This window comes from Pelodiscus sinensis, chromosome 1 (genome assembly GCF_049634645.1).
Source record: "Pelodiscus sinensis isolate JC-2024 chromosome 1, ASM4963464v1, whole genome shotgun sequence".
Classification (NCBI taxonomy): domain Eukaryota; kingdom Metazoa; phylum Chordata; order Testudines; family Trionychidae; genus Pelodiscus; species Pelodiscus sinensis.
The window spans coordinates 292,852,597-292,875,880 of record NC_134711.1 but is presented as its reverse complement, the minus strand read 5'-3'; the positions used below and the strand labels follow the sequence as shown (position 1 = coordinate 292,875,880).

Sequence of the window (23,284 nt, the reverse complement as noted above, 5' to 3'; positions counted from 1 at the left end):
GTGAAAGAACTGGAATTCCTTAGCACTTGCTTATGACTGGTATATCATTTGTGCCAACTGATTTAGCCTGCAACCAAATGCTAATGTAGTTATTATTGCAGCTTTCTTTCTGACTGACAAAAAAGCAGTAGCATATGAGTCTAGTATATTCCAGGCTCTTCTACTGATATACCCCAGTCTGCCTATCCATCCATCTAGCTAGGTTATTACACCAGCCTCATTTCCACAGAGGCTGAGGGTACGTCTACACTACAACGTTAATTCGAACTAACTTAGTTCGAATTAGTTAATTCGAACTAAGCTAATTCGAACTAACGGATCTAGACTAAAAAACTAGTTCGAATTAGCGTTTTGCTAATTCGAACTAGCATGTCGACATTAAGTGGACCCTGAACCAGGCTTAAGGATGGCCGGAAGCAGTGCCGGCAGGGCATCAGAGGAGGACTTAGAGCATGGAGATGCTGTCTCAGGCTAGCCGAGGGCTGCGCTTAAAGGGTCCCGACCCCCACCCCGGACAGACAGTTCTCAGGGGTGCCCCGCTTGCAAAGCAGTCCTGGCTTGGAGTGCCCGGAGTACCCACACTGGGCACATCACACCACTCGGCCATCAGACTGGCTGCACTTGCCACAGGCTGCCATCTGGGGAGAGGGAGCAATCGGGGGGCTCCAGAAGCCCGCAGAGCCAGCCCAGTCCTCCCCATCGGGGGCGCGTACCCCATTCCTCCCTCACCTCCTTCCACTTACCCTTCCCTAGCCCCTTTTCTTGATGTACAAAATAAAGGACAATTGTGTTCAAAAATAGAATCTGTCTTTATTGAACAAAACTGGGGGAGACTGGGAAAAGGAGGTGGGAGAGGGGAAGAGAGAGGCTGGGAGAGGGGAGGGCAACTACAATGATCAGGGGTTGGGAACAGGTCCCATATGAAGAGATGCTAAAGAGACTGGGACTTCTCAGCTTAGAAAAGAGAAGACGGAGGGGGGACAGGATAGAGGTCTCTAAAAGCAGGAGTGGGGTGGAGAGGGTGCATACAGAAAAGTTCTTCATTAGTTCCCATGAAGAAGGACTAGAGGACACCAAAGGAAAGGAATGGGTAGCAGGCTTCAAACTAATAACAGAAAGTTGTTCTTCACAAAGCAAAGAGTCAATCTGTGGAACTCCTTGCTGCAGGAGGCTGTGAAGGCTACAACTAGAACAGAGTTTAAAGGGAAGTGAGATCAAGTCATGGAGGTTGGGTCCATGGAGTGCTATTAGCCAGGGGGTAGGAGTGGTGTCCCTGCCCAAGGTTTGTGGAAGGCTGGAGAGGGATGGCACGAGACAAATGGCTTGGTCACTGTCTTCGGTCCATCCCCTCCAGGGTCCCTAGGGTTGGCCGCTGTCGGCAGACAGGCTACTGGGCTAGATGGACCTTTGGTCTGACCCAGGACGGCCATTGTAAGCTCAGGGCTCAGGGTCGGGGGTCTCAGTGGACCACCTTGATTTTCATGCACACATGCTCCTGGGTGGCCAAGCTGGCAGCTCTCCTGCCCTAGACGGCCACCTTCCTGTGCCTAGTGTGGAGGTCGTGGACGAGGTCCACGATGTCCGCACTAGCCCAAGCGGGTGCACGCCTCTTGCGTTCCCGGGCAAGCTCCCGGGAGCCGCCAGCCTGGTCCCGGGAAGAGGGGGAGGGCTGGGGGGCATCAGGTGGGTGGCTCGATCCGTGCCAGGTGCAGGGTCTGCTGGCTGGGTGCTGGCAGGCTTGCACCTGGCACGGGCACCGTAGCCAGCCCGTGCCCCTTTAAGGGGTCCGGGGCTGGGAGGGGGGCAGACGAGTTTCCCTGGTGTTGGCCAGAGTGGCCACCAGGGAAACCAGGGGAGGGCTAGCCTCCCACTAGTTCGAATTAAGGGGCTACACAGCCCTTAATTCGAACTAGTAAGTTCGAACTAGGCTTAATCCTCGTGGAATGAGGATTACCTAGTTCGAACTAAGCGCTCTGTTAGTTCAAATTAAATTCGAACTAATGGAGCGCTAGTGTAGCGCCTATGAAAGTTAGTTCGAACTAACGTCTGTTAGTTCTAACTAACTTTGTAGTGTAGACATACCCTGAGTCTATGGAGGTTATTTGATCCAGGGTAGGACTACTTGAATTGTACCTGGCCATACATATTTAGCTACAACACAACTCCATTTATATATGCATTTATCTGTACCAATATTTTCTTTTGATGGAAAAATGAAGATGTTGTACATGGTGCTATCCGTCAAATCCAACTGAATAAAGGCAGTTGAACAAAATTCACTTTTAAATGAATTTCAAAGAAAGCATCAAGCTATGGTAGTGCCAAGTCAAATTTTTGGAAAAGAAAACAAATATCTACTTGTATGTAAATTAAAAGCACAATTAGTTTCCCTGCAGCCATATTAAATGCTGCTTTGAAATCTATGGCTACGTCTAGACTGGCATGATTTTGCGGAAATACTTTTAACGGGAAAGTTTTTCCGTTAAAAGTATTTCCGCAAAAGAGCGTCTAGATTGGCACGGATGCTTTTGTGCAAAAAGTGCTTTTGCGCAAAAGCATCCGTGGCCAGTCTAGATGCGATTTTGCGCAAGAAAGCTCCGATGGCCATTTTAGCCATTGGGCTTTCTTGCGCAAAACATTAAGGTGCCTGTCTACACTGGCCCTCTTACACAAATACTTGCGCAAGAGGGCTTATCCCTGAGTGAGAGTGTGAAAGTATTTGCACAAGGAGCACTGTTTTTTACATTACAAAGTCAGTGCTCTTGTGCAAATTCAAGCGGCCAGTGTAGACAGCTGGCAAGTTTTTGTGCAAAAGCGAGTGCTTTTGCGCAAAATCTTGCCAGTCTAGATGCAGCCTACATGTAAGTTGGGTTTTATTTTCCCTTCACAATATGACCTATCTCAGCTGTGCTTAGAGCGTCTGATTAGTCTGATGCCTTTGTCAATATTCCTGCAGACAAGAACAATCACTTCTTATCTAATGCATCCATTTAGGATTATACTCTTTCTGGGTTTTTAGCACAGTTATTATTCTCCCTGTCTGTGCACAAAGTTACATCTACATTATTTTGTACATTGGAGTTGTGTTTCTTTAAAGTCTACTACATTCAACTATTAATTCCTGAAATATTTTTGTCTAGCTTTGTCTTCCATGATGCAAAATTTGGCCACTTTTTTTATCTCATGACTTGAAATCCCAGATTCACCAGCCATTTTTGTTATCTCCCCATCCTAAAGATACAGCACCAGGATGGTGGTCATCTTGCTTCAGACTGCTCTAGTCCTCCTCCCACTACAGAGTTTCCAGTTCTCCCTCCAGTTAATCCATTCTGCTGGCTTTTCTTTGATCACAACAGGAGCTCCCTACAGTCACAGAAGATCCTTCTGAGTCTTTGCTGCTTCCTGCAGCCCTCCTCCTGGCCCACATTCCCTGCAACAGCTTCATGTGAGCTCTGTCGTCTCAGCAAGTTCTCTGCAGCGCTCCAGTTGTTTTCTGCCACCACTGCATGTTGACTCAATTCCTTGTTGTGTCTCTATTTGCTTTCTCACATACTGTTCTACCACCACCCTTCCCTGTACCACCCTAGTCAAAGGTACTGAGAGAGCCTCCTCCCTGGCTAGTTAATTTGTCACAGAGTGGCAGAACACTTACTCAAAATCCACTGAAATGTGGGATTGAAAAGTTTACATTCCTAAAATGATACTGTGATGGAGGCCAAAAATAGCTTACTCTTGACCCTGTCCAGACTAGAAGGACTGGTCTTCTAGCCATTTTATAAATGGTTATGCCTAAGAAATCACCACTTGATGAAACTCAGACAAGTCTGCAAAATACCACTTTGCCTCTAGCTCTCTCGCTCTGTTTTTGGGTGTGTGTGTGTGTGATGGGGAGGTATCCCAGAAGATTGTGCTAGGTTCTGGGTTCATCTAGAACCATCTGACTTCCTGAATCCCTTTCAGTCTAGTTCCAGTCCTTGAAACTGAGCTAAAAATGTTGACTGATAACTACCAGTGAAGGCTGAATGCCAGATGTCGTGTCATGGGAGACAGCAGTAGTATTTTCTATGATGTTGCTAATTTGACTGTGTTATTTGTTGTGGGTAGATGATTTTGTTGCCCCGAGTTCATGAGGTTCCATTCTGAAAGGCCTCTGAGTTCTGTTGGCTCATCTTATACAGAGTCCTGTGGGGTTCCATTCTGCCACCCCTTTTGGCATATATTTTCCAGGTGCTCCTGGAGTGTCCATGCTAGAGCAGCAGCTCTGATACTCTTGAGGAGGATGCAGCAGCTGTCCTATTCAGTGCCCTGCCAGCTCTCTGCCCTTGCAGACAGCTAGAACCTGCGAGAGTATTAGCATTAGATCCTAGCTAGCCCCTGCAAAAGAGTGAAGAGGTGACAGAAGGAACTCCACACGCACACACAGCACACGTACTCAGAAGCTGACAAGCATCTGTCCCTCAGCACTCTCAGTTCATCTTTCTGTGCATATTGTCTAAACATAGCTTGTGTGCAGTACTGGAGGTGACTAGTCCTGCCGATTCAAAAGGGAAAAGCACATGGCTGCTGCTTAACCAAATTAAATATTCAAATGAAAGCAATAATTACTCAAATACATCTTGAGACTTAGTGAGACAGATTCGCAGATACACTGGTTTCAGCCATAAAGCTATAACAAGAACACTAGTCTCTAATGATTAAATAAAAAAGCTTAGACTTGGGCAACTGATAATTGTAAGGGTTAAATTAAAAGAAATGACCAATCTGGTTAGTATGCAGTCCCGGTAACCTCTCCTCTGCCAATGTAACACAGCACCAACAGCGACCAATGTAAACATAACAGTACAAAGCCAAGCATTTAAATTCAGACAAGGTATAATCCGGAAGAAAGACTTTTAGCAGATTTCTAGTCTCATTCTAATCTGTTAATTATTATGGTAACATAAAATTCTAACATTCAGCACAATTGGGACTCTCGTCAAGCTTAGGTGTGCATAACAGATGCCTTACAGTCTCCAAATCCAGTAAATACGGGCAGAGTATCGAGCGTCACGATTATTATTACATGTCTCCTGTTCATATTCCTTATGCATTCCTGGAAGAAAAAGCTGACAGCTGAATTCTTTCAGAAGGGTTCTCTTATTGAATGTATTGTTACCAGGCCTGACTTATTCACATGCCAGGCTCATGAGTCATGGCAAGTGGACAAGAGAGGGCAGGGGCCATGTCTAAATTCACTGAATGCACAGCTCTCCCACCAAGAAGTTATTCAAACATACAATTATTAGAAACGTCTCATAGCTGGTGCCATCAGAAAGAACTCAAGCTGCCACACAAAACTGTCTTTGTGTGGTGCTTTCTCAAGAAAGAGCAGGGAACTGTAGCTTTTTGCTGTACTTTGGCAAGAGCAAAATGGTGGTACTTAGAATGAAATAATTGAAATCAAAGATGCTCAAGATCTATAAGGATTGTTCCCAGCAGTCTACTTTCTAACGCTCTGTCTCACCTTAACCAGTAATGGAGTTCCTCTGGTCACCAACCAGTAGATCATGAGCTACCGGTAGATCTCCGGGGCTCTAAGAGTAGCTCTTGAGCCCCTGAACTGCACACCTGCGCAGTACATTTACATTAGATTTCCTCATTTGAGGAGCAGCTACTCACTGAGCAACAACACAGGCGAGTAGCTGCGAGGAATGGTGGGAGCTGGGAGGTCGGGAGAGCTGAAACACCCCAGCCAGATGACTGTGGCTTTCACAGCTGGAGCTAGACGCAGCCTCCCTGGGCTGAGCGCAGGGCAGCCGGGCTGGAGGGAAGAGAAGCAGCTTCCCGGCCAGCTGGCCATGGCGCTCAGCCAGGGTGCACCACGCTCTTTGTGGGCTGGCGCAGAGGAGAAGCTGCCTGGCCTGCTGGCTGTGGCGTTCAGCCCCGAGGAGGCTGAACCGTGCTCCAGCTGATTGGGCGGCTTCCCCTCTGTGCCTGCCACGTGCTGCTTGGTGGCACCCTGGCTGAGCACCATGGCCAGCTGGCCGGGCAGCTGCTTCTCTTCCCTCCAGCTCGGCTGCCCTGCAGTCAGTCCGGAGGGCGCGCAGGTCGGAGGCTTCCCTCCGTGGCTGGTGTAGGGAACTCTCTGCCCCCAACCTTGTTCCCTCTCCTCTGCCCCAAACTTGTCCCCCGCACTCCTGGCCCCCTGTTCCCTCTCCCTTGTCCCCCCGACCCCGCTGCAGAAACCTGCCCCCCCCCCGCAGAAACTAGTTCCTTCTGGCACCCTGTCTCCTACTACGGAAACCTGTCCCCCTGCTCCCCTCTGCAGAAACCTGTCCCCCCCAGCACCCTGTCCCTTGCTGCAGAAACCTGTCCTGGCATCCTGCCCCCTCTCCCCTGCCCCCACTGGCACCCTGTTCCCTGCCCCAGAACCCTCTAGCACTCCTCCCCAGTACTGTGTCCCCTGCTCCCAAATGACTTTTCTATGGGTCAGTGACCCCTGACTCAAGGCAGGTTCCCTGCCAATCTCATAAATAAAGACAATGCAGAAACTTTTTGTGTTTAACATAGTATTCTATTTAAAAACGAAGCCTGGCCAACAAACTCCCAATTGCGGCCAAGCCCCCATCTGGCCACAACCACTCCTGCACTCCCCCTTCCCTGGACCCTAGATCTGAGCCTATCAAACACTGGAACCTTCTGCCCTCAGCCCCTCACATACCCCAACCCAAATTCCTGCACCCTCACATCTGCAAGCCTGTGGCTTGCTTAGTATCCCAACGCTGCCCAGCCTGGAGCCCCCTCCCTGAGCCAGTGTCCCTTTCTCCACCTCCTCCTGCATCCAGATTTCCTCCCAGAGCTTGCACCTCTCACCCCTTCCCACACCCAAATCCCTCATGCCCACCCCAGAGCCTACACATCCTGTCTCAACACAGCAAGGGTCCAGCTAGACTGCAGGAGTTTTTCAGGATTCTGGAGATATCCCAGAAAAACTCTTCTGCATCCAGGGTTGCGTTTGTTCTTCCGCTTTTTTAGTGGAAGAGCAAACAGGCTCTTTTGGTCACCCCTATATTCCTCTTACCACAAGGAATAAGGTGGCTTCCAAAAGAAGGGTTTTTTTTCTGATATTTGGTCCAGTGTAGACAGGCCAAATGTTGGAAAAACCTCTTACTACAGAATAATAATAATAAAAAAGTAGCAGTATAAGGATTGGGGATAGCAAGTGATGGAGAGGAGGAGAATAGAGAGGGCGGGGCTTCAAGGAAGGGAAGGGGCGGGGCTGTAGATCTTGGCTTGGTCTGTCATTTAAAAAGTGATCTTGGACATAAAAAGGTTGGAGACCACTGCTCTACTTCCTTTGAGGGAGCATTCCACAGTATTATTCGCCCTTGGGAAATGCGCTCTGATTGTTAACCTACAGCTTCTTTTTCTTTATGCCTTTCCATGTTTGGTGCTTGCATACTGCAAATATTTGTAGAATAACTGAAGAAATTTTCAGTTATATTGTTTGGAAGACAATATATTCTGACATGCTAATAGCAAAGGATAGTTCAATTAAGACATTTATTTACAGACAAGATAATATTTCTAGAATATATCCCAGTTTACCAAGAGACATTTTCGGCAACCTAGGCTGTGCATGGCAACCTGTTGCATTCCAAGGTCAAAACAATTGCTTACGCACATAAGTAGCTTTTTGAGCCAAGGACAAGCATATCTTGGGAGGGACTGTTTGGCTTTAAACCTGGTTGAAATATTTGTACAAAATTAAAAAATACTCTAGGTTTGTTCTTAAGCCCTCCCCTCTCCCCTACTAGGCAAGTATAGATTGATGAATGGTGTGCCAGAATCCTTAAGAAAGGCACTATTGTTAGGGAACTACAAACTCTGCCAAGTGCAGGCTATGAAAGGATTCACAGAGTGACCCTACAGATTTGCTTGCAGTAGTTGAAAGCAAAGACATCCCTGCTCATTTACTCGGACATTTGAGTTCAATGCACTGGAGCCACCTAGGGCATGCAATTCGCCATGGCTGGCCCTTCTGCACCTTTGAGAGGTTCCCTCAGGCTATGTCTACACTATGTGTTTAGCCAGAAGAGGCAATGCAAATGAAGCACAGGTTAGCATTTTCTTGCGCTTCATTTGCATAATCTTTTCCGATCCGTTTTTGCGCATGAGGTTTTTGTGCAAAAACAAGCAGTGTGGACGTTTCCTTTTTGTGCAAAACCGCCTTTTTGCACAAGATCCTTTTCCTGGGGGTTTTGCGCAAAATGGAAACGTCCACACTATTTGTTTTTGTGCAAAAACCTCTTACACAAGAACGGATCAGAAGAGATTATGCAAATAAAGCACGAGAAAATGCTAATCTGCACTTCATTTGCATTGCCTCTTCCGGCAAAACATGTAGTGTAGACATAGCCTCACACTATACTATGGATTCCCCCCTCCACAACAAGAGATAAGACCACTTGAGAACATCTAGAATAAGAAATAGTTAAATCCAGTGGCTTGTTGTTGGAAGTGAGGCTCTTGAAAGGAAATTCACCAGTTTCCCATGTGTGTGAATAAACAACCTACATGCCCCAAACTCTCAAAGACATAGGCTGAGTTCCATGAATACATCAAACCTCAAACCCAATGCTCAGTCTGCATAGGTTTTAGTTTGTTGTGAATATCTCCCACCGCTTTTGCACTCCTCTGCAACATGATGCCTGAGCACATGCAGCTAAAAACTCTACTGACTTATTTGCTGACATACTCCATTGCAAATTCACATCTAATCTTCTGCCTTCTGTCACTCCTGGGTCTCTTTTAATGAAACTTCTTCTAATTTATCTTCAGAGATTCTGCTTTCAAAGAGCTTTTCCCTTTTGTGTATCTGTGATGTTCCATGGTAAAATATCCTTAGTAAAGTTATAAGGAGTGCCATGCCCTAGCCCTCTCTATTAAGCAATACAATAATATATACACCAGCATCCAGCAAATATGCAAGAATTGCTCCCTGCAGACCTGCTCTATAGGCCTCTCTGTGTTTAGTGACAATAGAGGAGATAGAATTTAAAGGCACTGAGCTCTTTTGACAATCACTTACCCAATTCAAACTGGTTGGAAAGGTTACCACAGGTCTGTCTCACTTCTTCACTATCCCAACCCAATGGATAGAGGGCACAGCCAGAGCCAATCAACAAGCCTGTGGAGAGAGAGGAAAACAAGATTTACTACAACCCATGATCATTACCATAATAACGGCCAGCAGGTAAAATCAATACTTGGAATTACAGGAAAGGGTGGCATCAGCCTTATCATGAGGCAGATGTGCTGGGAACACTGGCAAAGCATGCATCACTTTCACAGTGGGAGACCAGATTTCACAGTCTGTCATGGGGTTTTCATGGCTGTGGATTTGATAGGGTGTTACTCTGTGTTGCACTGTGAGAAATCCACTGCCCACCCTGTTTCCTAACCTGAGGCCATGCTATTGATGGGACTCTGGTACCCACAAGGAGCACGAGCACACAGATGGCATAATTTGCTCCTTTGGGGGCTGTCTCAGTAGGTTGACTGCGGTTTGTGAAGGCTTCATACTGAACTGCCATCTCATCTGAGAGGTGGGCTCTCCGTCTCCAGGCTGAGCCACATTGGCAGGAAAATGCTCGTGTGCACCTGTTCTGAGGATACTGAGGACATCAGTCTCCAGGGCTTGTCAATCAATGAAAATGAAATGTTGTACATTTTTCCCATTTTAGAAGGGGCTTTGGGTTGTTTGTTTATTTTTCTGTTTGTTTTGAAGTGTGGCGTACAATGTAGGTGTCAGAGGAAAAATACCCGCACCCCACACAGCCTGGTGAAGTGCATCCCCAGATTTGGGGAGCAGCATGCTGCAGCACCCCCTGGGAATCCCTCCTCCCTGCCCATGCCCTGGAGGCAGAAACAGAGGATCCCTGGGAGACAGTGGAGAAATTTTGGGGCAGCTCCCACTCACCATCCTCACCAGGCATAGGCGGCTCTCCATATGCAGCCCAAGGAGGGCAGGAAGACCTGCGACCAAGGGACAGAGAGTGGAGCAGGACTAAGCGGCTGCCTGGAGGGATGGGGAGCAGCAGAGCTCAACATAGCCAGGAGAGGGATGACCCCCAACATCTTGGCAGCTGCACCCAAATCTGGCTTTGCTCTTATGACCAGGAAGCAGCACTCTTTGCAAAAAGCCTCGTCTGATCGGTCTCCACTACGAACCCTTCAGCCTCTCTGATAGTGCCCTTGCAGACCAGTGCTCAGCAGATAATGTTGGCCAGAGCTGCTGCCTTTTGCAAAGAGAGGTGGGGCTTCTGTCTGCTACAGAGCGCAATAGATTGCAACACAGATGGAATACAGAGAACTAAGGAAGTTGTCCCATGGAACCCTGGGATACAGCTGGAAGACATCCCCGACCCGAGTCAAGCCAGGGTTGCATACATGCAGAGACCCTAAATTCAAGCTCTAGGTGGGTGAAAGCAAGGAGGGTTAGGCTCAAGTACCTGTGTTTACACTTCTCTGTAGACAAACCCAATGAGTCTACTTGAAAACAAACTGTGTAGCTAGCTTGGATTTTTCCTTTTTATGCTTCAAAACTGCTACATATTTTGTTTGGAAAATTCAGCATACGGTTAAACAAGCGTCACGTTAATCACAGCATTTAAAAGCTCATTGCTTCCAATTAATTAATACAACAATCAGTCATGCTCTACAATTGTTCCAACATGAAAAAGTGAACCAACATTCAAGTCTAACCATTCTAATCCTTCATCGTTTTTCTCTTTCACATAGTCCAGGGCCAAAACAGACTAAAATAACGTCACTTGATCAATTCATGTTTCCAGAACCCAGAACACACAAGTTCCATGAACCACTTCAGCAAACACAAGTGAACTCCCCCTGAACCACTTCACCTATTATTGTACTATGTTGGAAGCTTCCCCTTCACAGCATGCTCTGATATGTCAGCACCAAACTTTCTTCTCAGCTGTTGCTGTAAGTAGGGTTGCCAGGTGTCCGGTATTCTACTGGACAGTCTGGTATTTGTGCTCTTTGTCTGGTAAAAAAATCAGAAAATACCGGACATGTGCAATGTGCGGTATTCTCTGATTTTTCTGGTTGTGCACCGGACAGAAGTGGGCGGGGGGGAGCGGCTGGAAGGCGGGGCAATGATCGGCGATAGGAGCCTGTGATTGCGCAGAAGCCTGGTGAGGGCGGGGGGAGTGGCTGGTACTCCCAGCACAATCGCAGGCTCCCAGCGCCGATGGCGGTCCCGCCTCACAGCCTGGGAGTCCCAGCTGAGAGGTGGGTCCGCGATCGCCGCTCTGGGCGCTCCAGTAGCCTAGGTGAGGTGAGGGGAGTCCCAGCCACTCCCCCTGCTCCCGTAAGGCTTCTGCGCAATCACAAACTCCCAGAGTCGATCATGGCTCTGCCTCCCAGCCTGGGAGTCCCAGCTGGGAGGCGGGGTTGCGATCACTGCTCTGGGCGCCCCAAAACGGGGGTGGGGGGGGAGGCGGGAGGAGGATGGCAGTATGACTTATTATCTTGCGTTCCCTTTTTTTTTTTTGCTCGACCATGTGTCCAGTATTTTTTGGGAGACTATCGGGCAACACTAGCTGAAAGCAGTGGCTGAAACAGCAGAGTCTATTTGGAGACAGCTAACTTACTGCAGTTTTAAAAGGGGAAACCTTACAGGGCATGTAATATACTGCCTAGTTTTATTTTTTAGCTTCATTTTGATAATGTCCTTATAGAAGCTTGCAAATTAATTGATTTACAGGGACACATGGCTCTTTGCAGACTTAAAGGTCAACAAAATCATTACGGAGCTTGCAATTTAGAAGCTTAATCATGTCTTTTAACTAGTGTATGCCCCAGGCTTCAGGAGAAGTTAGGAGACTTCCTGGCCCTGCGACCGGTCTGTTGGATGACCCTGGGCAAGTCACTCAACCTTCCTCTGCCTCAGTTTTCTCATCTGTGAAGTGAAGATTATGACACTGACTTCCTTTACAAAGCACTTTGAGATCTACTGAAGAAAAGTGTAATGTAAGTGCTAGGTATTATTAATATACAGGGGTTGGACGAGCATATTCTCACAAGGATCATCATCATAAACAGATGCTGGGGAAGGGGCAGAGGAGGCAATAGACCAAAAAGGGGGGAGACAATCCATACTGTTGGAGCATAAGTATTTAGATCAGGCGTGACTCATGCTTATAGGCCAAATTCAGTGCTGATGTATGCAGGCACAGGTTTGCTGGCATCAGTTGAGAAGTATCTGTTTACACCAGGGCTGAATCTGGTCCTTTGTATTTTTCATTCTTTCATTGTAGATCCAGATTTTTATTTGAAGATCTTGCGTAGGGTTGCCATATGGTTGAAACAAAAATACCGAAAAAGCACCTTCCAAAAAAAACACCAGGAAAAAATTCTGTTGAAGGAAAAAGGGGGGGGGAGGAGGGAGATACCAGCAGCCATTTTGTGCCGGCAGCCTTGTGGAACCAGGTAAGCATGGGGTCAGGGGGCTGCGGGTGTTGGGAGCCAGAGGGAGGTTTGGAGGGGGGGAGGGCGGGAAGCCGGGTGCTGAGTGTTTGTAGAGTTGCCCAGTGCCCGGCATTTTTGCCTCCTGGCCGGGGAAAAAAATCAGAAAATAATGGACATTTTAGGTGTCTGGTATTCTCTGAATTTTTTTACCAGACAAGAGGCAAAAATACCGGTCTGTCCGGGTTAATACCAGACACCTGGCAACCCTTCTTGTGCTGCTGTTTTTAAACAATTACGGCAGGCATGAGAGAGGGAGTAGTTAACGTGGGCATGAGATTAACAAAGGAAGGGGAGAACTGTTCAAAGGTGGGCCCTGAAGTAGAAAAGGGTGCTGCATTGGTGCCTAGGAGAAGGGAGGCGGTTCTGGGGATGCAGGACAGTAGGGCAAAGAAGACACAAAATGGTGAGCGGAAGAAAGAAACAAAGGACTAGAGCCTCAGCAGTGTTTCAGGGCATGAAATCACCTCACTTTTCAAAAATACATAGCTCCAAGACATTAGGAAAGCATCAAGATACCAAAGAAAGCCCTAAACTGCAAAATGGGTGGGAATTCCTCCTCCTTCAAAACTCCTTCCATTCAGAGCCAGCAGAGCACCATGGCATTCAAGTGAAAGGACTATTAACATAACAATGTTATTTCTGCCAGGAGGGCAAAACAAACTGTTAGAGGAGCTTTGCCAGTTATTCTCATCAGGTGGTAAAGAAGTACAGGCTGCATGTTAAACACATAAAGGGCTATTTGTTTCCAGTTCCATTTAGGTTTTGTTTTAGTGACTGTTTTTTTCACAAATACTGCTCCAAACATTTCCCACCCACTCTGCCTTTCATAGGCCAACCTCTTGTACTGAGGAGTCTCTCCCACAGATCATTTGGATACGCTGCAGTGACTATCTCACTTCCGAGAGCTAATCTTTTATGTTATTTTCTCATCCAGATTTCCCCACATAACATTGCAGCAACACAGATGACAAGGGAATGGCTTTCTCTGGAGGTCACATAGATATCATTCTCTATTGACCAGATGGGAATACTATGTAAGCAGTGCTGCCAGAGTTCACAAATATTTTATATTTGCTAAATTCTCACGGACCAGTGACCTAGAAAATGACTCTTCTACCACAGCTACAGAAACCTGACTATTGAAGTGTCTGCTCTGGAACCTACTATCGTTATATATATTGTTGTTAACCATATATTGGCTCTCAATTGTAATCATTTTTTAGTTGGCTATTAATTTTAGGCTCCGCCTGCTCACAATGAAGTCAAAGGCAAAATACCCAGGATTGGGTGTTTTATTTCTTTAGTTGACAAGGATTGTATTTTGCTGGATCCCTAGTACAGCAGAATCCTAAAGAGGCTTGGTTTTTTTGGTCCTGTTTTCTGTCTCTGTGCAACATGTTGGACGTTATGTGCACAGTTAGCACAGGCAGAACTCATTCACTGCTTTTGGTGTGGCGGCTTTTAATTTCTCTTTGACACAGCGGTGGATTTAAACAAACCTTACATTTGTAGCATAGTGGCAAGCAAGCCGCATTTCTGAGCCTACACAACTAAGTCTACAGCAGCCTTCTCACATATATCCAAGCTATCTTTTGTGGGTGTGGTGAGATCTGCATTCTACTCCTGGCTGTCATAGACCGCTTTGTGGCTTTAAGTCCAGGTCTGTATTTGCCCCAAGATCAACGCTCCAAAGATTGATCTTCTGAGGTTTGATTTAGCGGGTCTAGCAAAGAAATACAACATCAATGGCTGATGGTGCCCCTCTGAACCCCAATTTTCCAAGGGGTTGAGAGGAGTAAAGGAAATTGATGGGAGTATTTTTTCCCATAGACTTCCCTCATTAGGGATGCTGCAGAAATTCGACTCACAGTACTTTGACTGCAGCTACTCTATTCTCACAGCTGGCGTGTATCTTAGGTTGGCTTTCTTCTATAATGTAGACCTGGCCTAATTTCTTCATGTCAGTCTCCTTCCCTGTAAAATGGGGATTATATTTCTAGTTTATATTACAGGCATAATGTGAATCTAAAATGATAAGTTTTAGAGGAGTAGCAATGTTAGTCTGCCTAAGCAAAAATTAGGAGTCCTGTGGCATAAACTTTCATGGGCTGGAACACACTTTGTCAGATGCATTTGACAATGTGGGCTCCAGCCCACAAAAGCTTATGTCCAAATACATTTGTTAATCTATAAGAAGGTACCACAGGACTCCTTGTTATTTATGTTTGTAAAATATTTTGGGATTATCAGAAAGATAGGGCTAAAGAAGTGCAAAGTTTTATTATTAAAATAATAAATGTGTCAAAACACCTTCCATTTGTTTATTAGAAGAAAGGGATATATTCTGTTGTCAGATATTGCATGCCACTCCCATTAAAAGTATTTATATTTGTATATATGAAGGCCCAATTTGGTTCAAAGTTGCAGATTATATATATACAGGCAGTCCCCGAGTTACGCGGATCCGACTTATGTCGGATCCGCAGTTACGAACGGGGCGTTTCTCGCCCCGGAGGACGGGAGCGGCGGAACGCACAGATGCGCCGCGGTCCGCCGCCCCCGTCCTCTGGGGCGAGAAAAGCTGCTCCCCGTCTCCCTGGTTTGCAGGGAGATGGGGAGCAAAGCCTTGGAGCACGCCCGCAGCGGGACAGCCCGGGCGCACTTGAGCCGTCCCCCTGCGGGCATGCTCCGTGGCTTTGCTCCCCGTCTCCCGACCAGCAGACCAGGGAGATGGGGAGCAAAGCCTTGGAGCACGCCCGCAGCGGGACAGCCCAAGCGCGCCCGGGCTGTCCCGCTGCGGGCGTGCTCCAAGGCTTTGCTCCCTGTCTCCCTGCAGACCAGGGAGACGGGGAGCAAAGCCTCGGAGCACGCCAGCAGTGGGACAGCCGCGGCGCGCCTGGACTGTCCCGCTGCCCGCGTGCTCTGCGGCTTTGCTCCATGTCTCCCAGGTCAGCAGACTAGGGAGACGGAGCAAAGCCGTGGAGGACTTGGGCGGTCCCGCCACCCCCATCTCTCTGGTCTGCTGGGGGGGGGGTGCAGCTAGTGCCCCCCCCCCCCGAGCAGACCAGGCTTTTCTTGCCTACCCCTGGGGTAGAGCAGCTGGGGGCTGCCGGGTTGGTCTCACAGCGCCGCTCCGGACCAACCCGGCAGCACCCCAGCTGCTCTGCCCCAGGCGTCCTGATTCAGCCGCTGCTGGTCAGTTTCAGCAGCGGCTGAATCAGGACGCCTGGGGCAGAGCAGCTGGGGTGCTGCTGGGTTGCTCCAGTAGCGCCGAGGAGCCGCGCTACTGGAGCAACCCAGCAGCACCCCAGCTGCTCTGCCCCAGGCGTCCCCAAGTCAGCCGCTGCTAAAACTGACCAGTGGCTGACTACAGGAAGCCCGAGGCAGAGTTGCTCTGCCCCAGACTTCCTGGAATCAGCTGCTGATCAGTTTCAGCAGCAGCTGACTTGGGGACGCCTGGGTTTCTTAAGTTGAATCTGTATGTAAGTCAGAACTGGCGTCCAGATTCAGCCGTGGTTGAAACTGATCAGTTTCAGCAGCGGCTGACGCCAGTTCCGACTTACATACAGATTCAACTTAAGAACAAACCTACAGTCCCTATCTTGTAGTAACCCGGGGACTGCCTGTATACATTTTTACTGTTATCAGCATTGTGAGTCAGTTACTGTCACTTACTTTATGTTTGTAAAGTACCTAGCACAAAAGTGACCTGAATGAGACTGCTGCCTGTAACTGAAATATGAATTAATATTAATATTAATTATACTATTTCAGGAAGTTCTGAGGTATTGGACAGTCAAAACAATACACATCAAAGGAAGTGTTTTGCCATGGTGAAGGACTGCAGAGTTAAAGGCACTGGGTCTGGCTCTTTTCTCAGTCACTTATGTAAATCTGGAAGTTAGTGGGAAGAAACCAGTGTGAGATCAAAAACAAAGTCCTTCATGTACACACACAACTTGTGGCAATAACTGATCAACAATCCAAAGTATGGTGGCATGACCCTTGAAATGTTAAGCAGCTCCAAAGGAGATGCAGCAGGTGCAAGCAGCACTCTTTCAAATGATTGCACCATGTTAAAAATAGTTCATTTTTTCAATAACTAACTCACTGCACTGACTTCCAATTCTTACCATGTTCATGTCACTCTGGAACTAATGATCCAAAATGAAAATGGTAAATAATTGTGTGAAGGCCAGATCAACTCCCCATTCCAAAGAGAGACATCTTTTCCCTATTCCCAGTGAGTTTTATATTTCAGAAACAAGCAAACATTCACTTTTTTATTGGAATATAAGCCAGCCACGGTGGTTTCTTTTATCTATAAGCCTGCACTAACTTCTGACTCCAGGCAGTGACAGTGAGATCAATCAGAAAGCTGCCACCTAACTTTACTGCTTCCTTAGTGAAAAATTGATGTAGCTAAATTGGCCCCTGTCAGCCAAGAAATGATTTTTTTATTAATCTAGAACAACCAATATTGCAGAGCTTTCCACACTTCCTGACAGACTCGGTAAGATCAAAATAGGATTAGCTTTGCGTAGACGTCAAGCTCATGATGAGACCCTGGAGCACAGGCAGTCACTGCTTGAGTGCAGAGAGTGGGGAAGATATACCAGCCAGAGAAGTATGTGCCTGTTTGGCACACAGAAGTTCTGTTTAGAGAATACAGAAACAACCTGAGCCCAAATGGACTGTTTGGTGCATGGAACACCTGACAGTAAGATGAATGAGTTCTAATGACAAATATACAGTGGGTCTCACTGTTTCTTATTTTGAGAAGCACTGCTTGACATTTTCAAAGTAGCCCACAAGAGTTAATCTCACACTGTCCATTAATTTAAATGGGAGGCAGATGCCTAAATCCCTGCTTCTCTGTTTAATATTACACATGTAAGAAAAATAAGGATCTGATTCAAAGCACACTGAAATCTCATTGAGTTTAATAGGTTCTGGATCAGGCCTTATAGCGCCTATCCTGTAATCCGACTGGCATTGGTGAAGCCCCATGGACTGGATCAGGACCTGTATGAGCATCAAGCCTGTTTACAATCTATAGGGTTGCAAGGTGGCCGGTTTTGAACTGGACAGTCCAGTATTTGGGCTTTCTGTTCGGGAAACAAATTGAGAAAATATAAACGAGAAAATATAAATGTCCAGTATTTTCTAAATAAGATGTAATGTAGATTGTGATGTAATGTCAAATGTGTCCGATATTTTTGTTGAAACCATCTGGAAACCCTAACAATCTCCAGTTGTTTTCAACCCTGATACTTTTAACATGGAAGTTTGCAGACAATTCAGCTAGCCACAAAGAATAGTGCTTATGCTGAATGGCAGCAGCCTCCTCTTAAGACCTGAATTAAATCTAACAGCCCTGAAAGCCAAGCAAAACCTTAGCCTAATTTGGAAAGTTCAGTGGAGAGCTGACACCGATTTAATTCCAGGGTGCACATCCTGGCCTGCCCTATAGTTAAAAGCATTTAGCTGCTATTCTTTCCAACTCTCCCCACCCAGCCAGGCAGCTGCTTAACATGCTTAGAATGCCTGTGACATTCTTTAGAAAAAAAGCACCCTGTTGTAATTACCGTCATCTGTCCTTTTTGTTACCCATTGCAATCATCAAAAGAAAATTAAAAAAGGAACAGGAAGCATGCCGATGTGTCCATAAAATGCAGATTGACAAAGAAGCATCACAGCTTTCAGACATGCGAGGGGATCATTCAGAAGGAGAAGGCTAGCTTGTCCTTGCAAAGCCTGCGGTGTAATGAGCATATCTAAATCTGTTTGGGATGGCATGCTGGGTAGTGGAGGATGAGTTGGCACTATCAGCAGCTTTCTGGGGTAATTTCACAACTGGCAGTGAAGGGCTCCTTATTCTGTGACCAGGCCAAGAACCTGTGAATCACTTCCTTTATTGTAGTTTTTGTTAGCCTCTAAGGTGCCACAGGACTGCTCGTTTCTAAAGTTACAGACTAGCACGGCTACCCCTCTGAGACTTCTTTTCTCGTGATAGTCATATATAGCATTAAACATAAGCAAAGCAAGCAGCTACGTGGTCCCTCCTCTTTTGGTGACCACACAGACCACGTGAACTTTGCTGTTCCCAGCTTGACCCAATCTCTCCTGCCAGAAGCAGTATTGTAGAGAAGCTATACATAGCCCAATTGCTTTCTTTCCTTCACCTTGGGGATTCTGCAAATCAGAAGGCAGGGCCTTGTGACAGCATTTGTACTAGCATGTGCTAGGTTGATTACTCAATCTCTTCAGCTGCACATGAGTAGAGCCCTGCCTGGATACAAAAATGATCTGTGGATACCCAAGGATATAAAGCAGATGTCTGCTAATCTGCAGGGTTTTAGATAAAAATTTTTTATCCACATTGGCATCCGTATCCGCAAAAATGGGCCATGGATATCAGCACCCACATGCGTGGATGCAGATACCCGCAGATATAAAGCAGGTATACATGGGCGTCTGGTGGCTTAGGCAGGGGAAGGCTTTGCCTTCCCAAACCACTAGGCACAACCATGCCCAAACTCAGCCCCCAGAACAGCTGCTGTAGGCGTTCTGGGGACGGAGTGTTGCTGCCCCCAGCACCCGCCTTCCCTGTGCTCTGAGCCAGGGAGGCTGGAAACGTGTGGCCCTTTCCCTCCCCCGCATGGCCTCCTCCCTTCCCCCGATGCCTTGAGGAGGCAGGGGAGCTGCGCCACATTCATGTGCTCCCTTGCCTCTCTTCCCCGCCCTTGGTGCTCCAGGGAGGTGCGGAAGCCGCACCACACAAACGCACTCCCTCGCCTTTCTTCCCCTCCGCCACTGCTCCGGGGAGACTGGGGTGTGCTCGGCGCACTGCCCCACCTCTTCCATTCCCAGGGGTGGGGGCACACTTAGCATGCTGCCCTGCCTCGCCTCCTCCCCTCCCTGTGGGTGGCGGGGCCTCTGCAGTGGGGGGCGGGGCTGTAGGTAGGTTGCCAGGTGTCCGGTTTTTGCCTGGACTGTTTGTCATTCGGGTCCCCCGTCCGGTTAAAAAAAAAAGAAAATACTGGACATGTGATATGTCCGGTTTTCTTGTTCCCCTGGGACGGAAGCCCGGTGGGGACAATTTTCCTCTGCCGCGTCTGGCGGGGGTGGAGGAGTGAGGAGCGCGGGGCCATTTTTTTTCTCAACAGAATTTTTTCCCGGTGTTTTTTTTTTTTTTGGGGGGGGGGAGGTTTGGTATTTTTTGTTAAACCATCTGGCAACCCTAGCTGTAGGTGGTCCTGCCTCCCCCAGTCCCAGCTGCACCAACCACCCATGCAGATATATGCAGATTTGCAGGCCTCTACACGAGTCAATCAAGTACGCTGATTCCTAGAATATAATCTATGCATTGTGTGGTGCAGAACCTAACACAGTGAAATCAGCCTTAAGCGATCAGAGAAATACCTAAATCATAAAAAATCCACAAGTAAAACTTGAGATGAATGGACAGGCAGACCTTGGGTCAAAATCAAGGGTCCTACAATTGACATGGCATTCAGCCATCAGCATGATGGGTAGTAGAACAATAAATGCCAGTGAGTGAGCCTCATCCACCCCTATTATAGACACATTGCAACAAAACAGACAATAACCTTCACTATCGCTCATGCTGTAGGCATAACTTGCACTTGTGTTTTAATTCCACTTTCAACTTTAAAAGTGCTTTATGTTTGTATGGATTGGAGTCTGTGACTGAAAACCAATTAACTTACAAATAGATGTTGTTTATGGCTGATACTGCTAAGCAGGAACACTACAGACAGCAATTACACTAGCATCTTTTGCACAGAACTAAAGACACTTTTTCATCTTTAAAATTATAGACATGATTTGTGTCATTAGGCAATCAGACAGTCACTCAGAGATAAAATATTAACATCTATTAAAATCATGGAGAATTGTCTGGGTCTAGACAAGCCTGAAAAAATAAACAGAATGGATTAATACGCTGAGAGACATTAATTAGTTTTGACTATTGTAAAGTCAGGTCCATCATCCTACTCCTTGAAGCCCTCTCTTATTATGTTGCGCACGCATGGCATGATGGCAGTCCATGCGATTGTTGTCTTATTTAAGGCCTATAAAAAAATAAATCTTCAACTACTTTATCCCCTCTCTTTAAAAGGAGGAGCCAAAACACAGCACAGGATTCAATGGAGTATAATGGAAAAACTAATGGTGATTACAGAGGACAGAAGTGGTACTCATGACTGCAATGAAAGTGCTAAACTTCAGACTTGTCCTTTTAGTTTACTCTTTGAAAGAGGCTTTGCTTTCCCTCAGACAAGCTCCAAGCCAGTGGTGCTGCAGCACTCATGATTGAAGAGCCTGGTTATTCATCTTGTGCCTCCTAAATGGAATTGCTTCCTAACTTCCAATCAGTTACACGCCCTGCAAACCCACTGAAAGGCATGGGACTGCACAGGTGTCTCAAAGGGTATAATGTGAAAGTAACAGCAAATGGATTGCACAGATGTAATTGAAGGCCCACAACGTTTTTATTAGTGGCAGTGAAGCATGAGATGAAAAAAAACCATCTTGACTTTTAAGATCCCAGGCTGAATTTGCAGGATAAACAAAAAACAAAAGAACTTCTTGACTTGAGCAAATTTGATGTGCAAATCATTGAGAGAAAACAACAACTGAACTTCACAATGGAATGTTTATTTTAAAATTTTCAGAGAATAAGCATCCTTTAAAGATGTCTTTGTTTTTTTCCTCTCTTCTGCTCCCCACTTCCCTTTAAGACATAGTTTGGGACATTACCAAAAATAAATCTTTGTAAGGTTCCGCCCCCCCCCTCCCCCGGGGCAATTCAAACACTGCTTTACTGACAAAGATCCAGGTTATCTGCAGTAACTGAAAGAAATTCATTCCTTTCAAGACCATTTTCATTATGATTTTTCCCTTTCACATATTTTGCCTGTAAACTATTCTGAAACTTCAAGGATGGCAGTTTTCACATTCCCATCTGTCATTTTAGAACTATGATATTTTCCAAAACAAGTTTCAAATGCAACACAGAGTTTGACTTGCTGTTCCAAGCAGCTTAAAAATTCTCCTTTACATAAAGTTTCTAAAGCATTCAGCCATTATAAAAGGAAACTTATGATATGAAACTGAGATTGAGCTGGATGTGGATTGTTGTGTCATTGGCTTAGAGGTGCACCCTTGCAACTGAACTGAATTTCAAGTGAAATACTAAGACAGAGTAGTCAAATTCTGCTATCTTTACTCAGGCAAAACTCCCATTCAGAGGGAGGTGATCCTGATTAATTATATTAGAGAAAAGACTCGAGTATTCATAGGTGCTGAGTGCTGGGGGAGCTGCTGCACTCTCTGGCTTGAAGTGGTTTCCATTCTATCTGTGGTTACAGATTGGTTCAATGGCTCTCAGCTCCTCCACTATATGAATTGTTCCAGCATGTCTGTAAGTATGTACAATAAATTTAAAATACTGCAGACAAAGTGAATTTGAGTATAGCTGCTGATCATCTGACGTTATAAATCTCAAATTCAAGGGGGACATGAAAATAAGGACAGATCACCAAACCGTGTTTATAATCCTTCCAGTGCTCTTTTTGCCATTACTAGTCATGCAGGCTCACTCGAAACAGTTCTCCTAAAAAACAAGGATCTGCAGATACCTACAGAATTCTCCTTTTATGGTGTTACAGTTGGGAATACTCCAATCCTCCTTTCTCTTGTATGTAGTTCCCCAGGCTCTCCTCTTCAGGCAGAAGTTCTAACATCCAGTTTTGCCTGTGATCTCCATCATGGAAATTCAACCACTTAAATTGTGAATCGGGAGGTTTTTTCCAGGAGAGAAGAAAAAAGGAAGGTTTCCAAGTGAGATCACTGGTATCTGCCTTGTTGTACAGCAGATAAAACTGCTTCAGGATAGAAAGTTTTCAAACTCTTTAGACAAGAGCTCTAACTTTTCTAATTATTGAGGGGGGGGAGGCTTAGGGGTTAGCACTGCCCTCAAAAGTGCACTTGTGATCCCCATTTGTATACCTTTACAAACATTACAGGGAAATTTTTAGAATAATAGAATCTTAGAACTGGAAGGGACTTTGAGAGGTCATCAAGTCCAGTCTCCCGCCTTGCGGCAGGACCAAGCACCATCTAGATCATCCCTGATATATGCAGCCCCCTCCTATTTTCATAGAAAGTCTGCAGACTCCCATTAAGGGACTGTGGGTTAAAATCTGTGTTTGAGAACCTTAGAGAAGATTGCACTGACACACAGTTCAATGGTTTCTATTGCAAGCTCCTTCAGATCCAGCTACTAAAGGCCCTACAGTACTACTCCAGCATGGGGTAGTGAGGACACAAGCCGTCCTGTTTCTGTCCCTGTATTTCCTCTGAGTGCAATGACTGCTCCTTCCTAGCAAAACTCCCTAACTGGGGGTCAGGAGGAACAGTTAGTTAACGGTGGAGTTGGACACCACTAGGTGGTATGCAGCACTCCCTCAAGAGATGTTGTGTAACACTGACAGGTGGAACCAAACCTGGGACCTCTGGACCTTAGTGCATGAGCCTCTATGGCTTCAGCTAAAAGCCAGCTGGCTCTCAACTAAGGCTGTAGAGCAAACTCATTGTTCTCCCTCTGTAAGTGGTCCAGTGCCACTCCATGGGACAGTGAACCACTCCTAGGAGGTATGTGGGTTACAGTTGCAGTGGTCACGAATTTCAGAATTCCTGCCAAAACTGCCCATAAGGTGGA

At 46.4% G+C, this 23,284-nt stretch overlaps 1 protein-coding gene across 1 annotated transcript in view; it reads right to left on the bottom strand.

Annotated features, from left to right (window-relative positions):
- LHFPL6 (LHFPL tetraspan subfamily member 6) overlaps positions 1–23,284 on the bottom strand; it is a 241,804-nt gene that overhangs the window by 13,549 nt on the left and 204,971 nt on the right. The window contains exon 3 of the mRNA XM_075919117.1: positions 9,071–9,169. Coding sequence (XP_075775232.1) covers positions 9,071–9,169 — 99 coding nt within the window. The remainder of the gene's footprint in view (positions 1–9,070; positions 9,170–23,284) is intronic.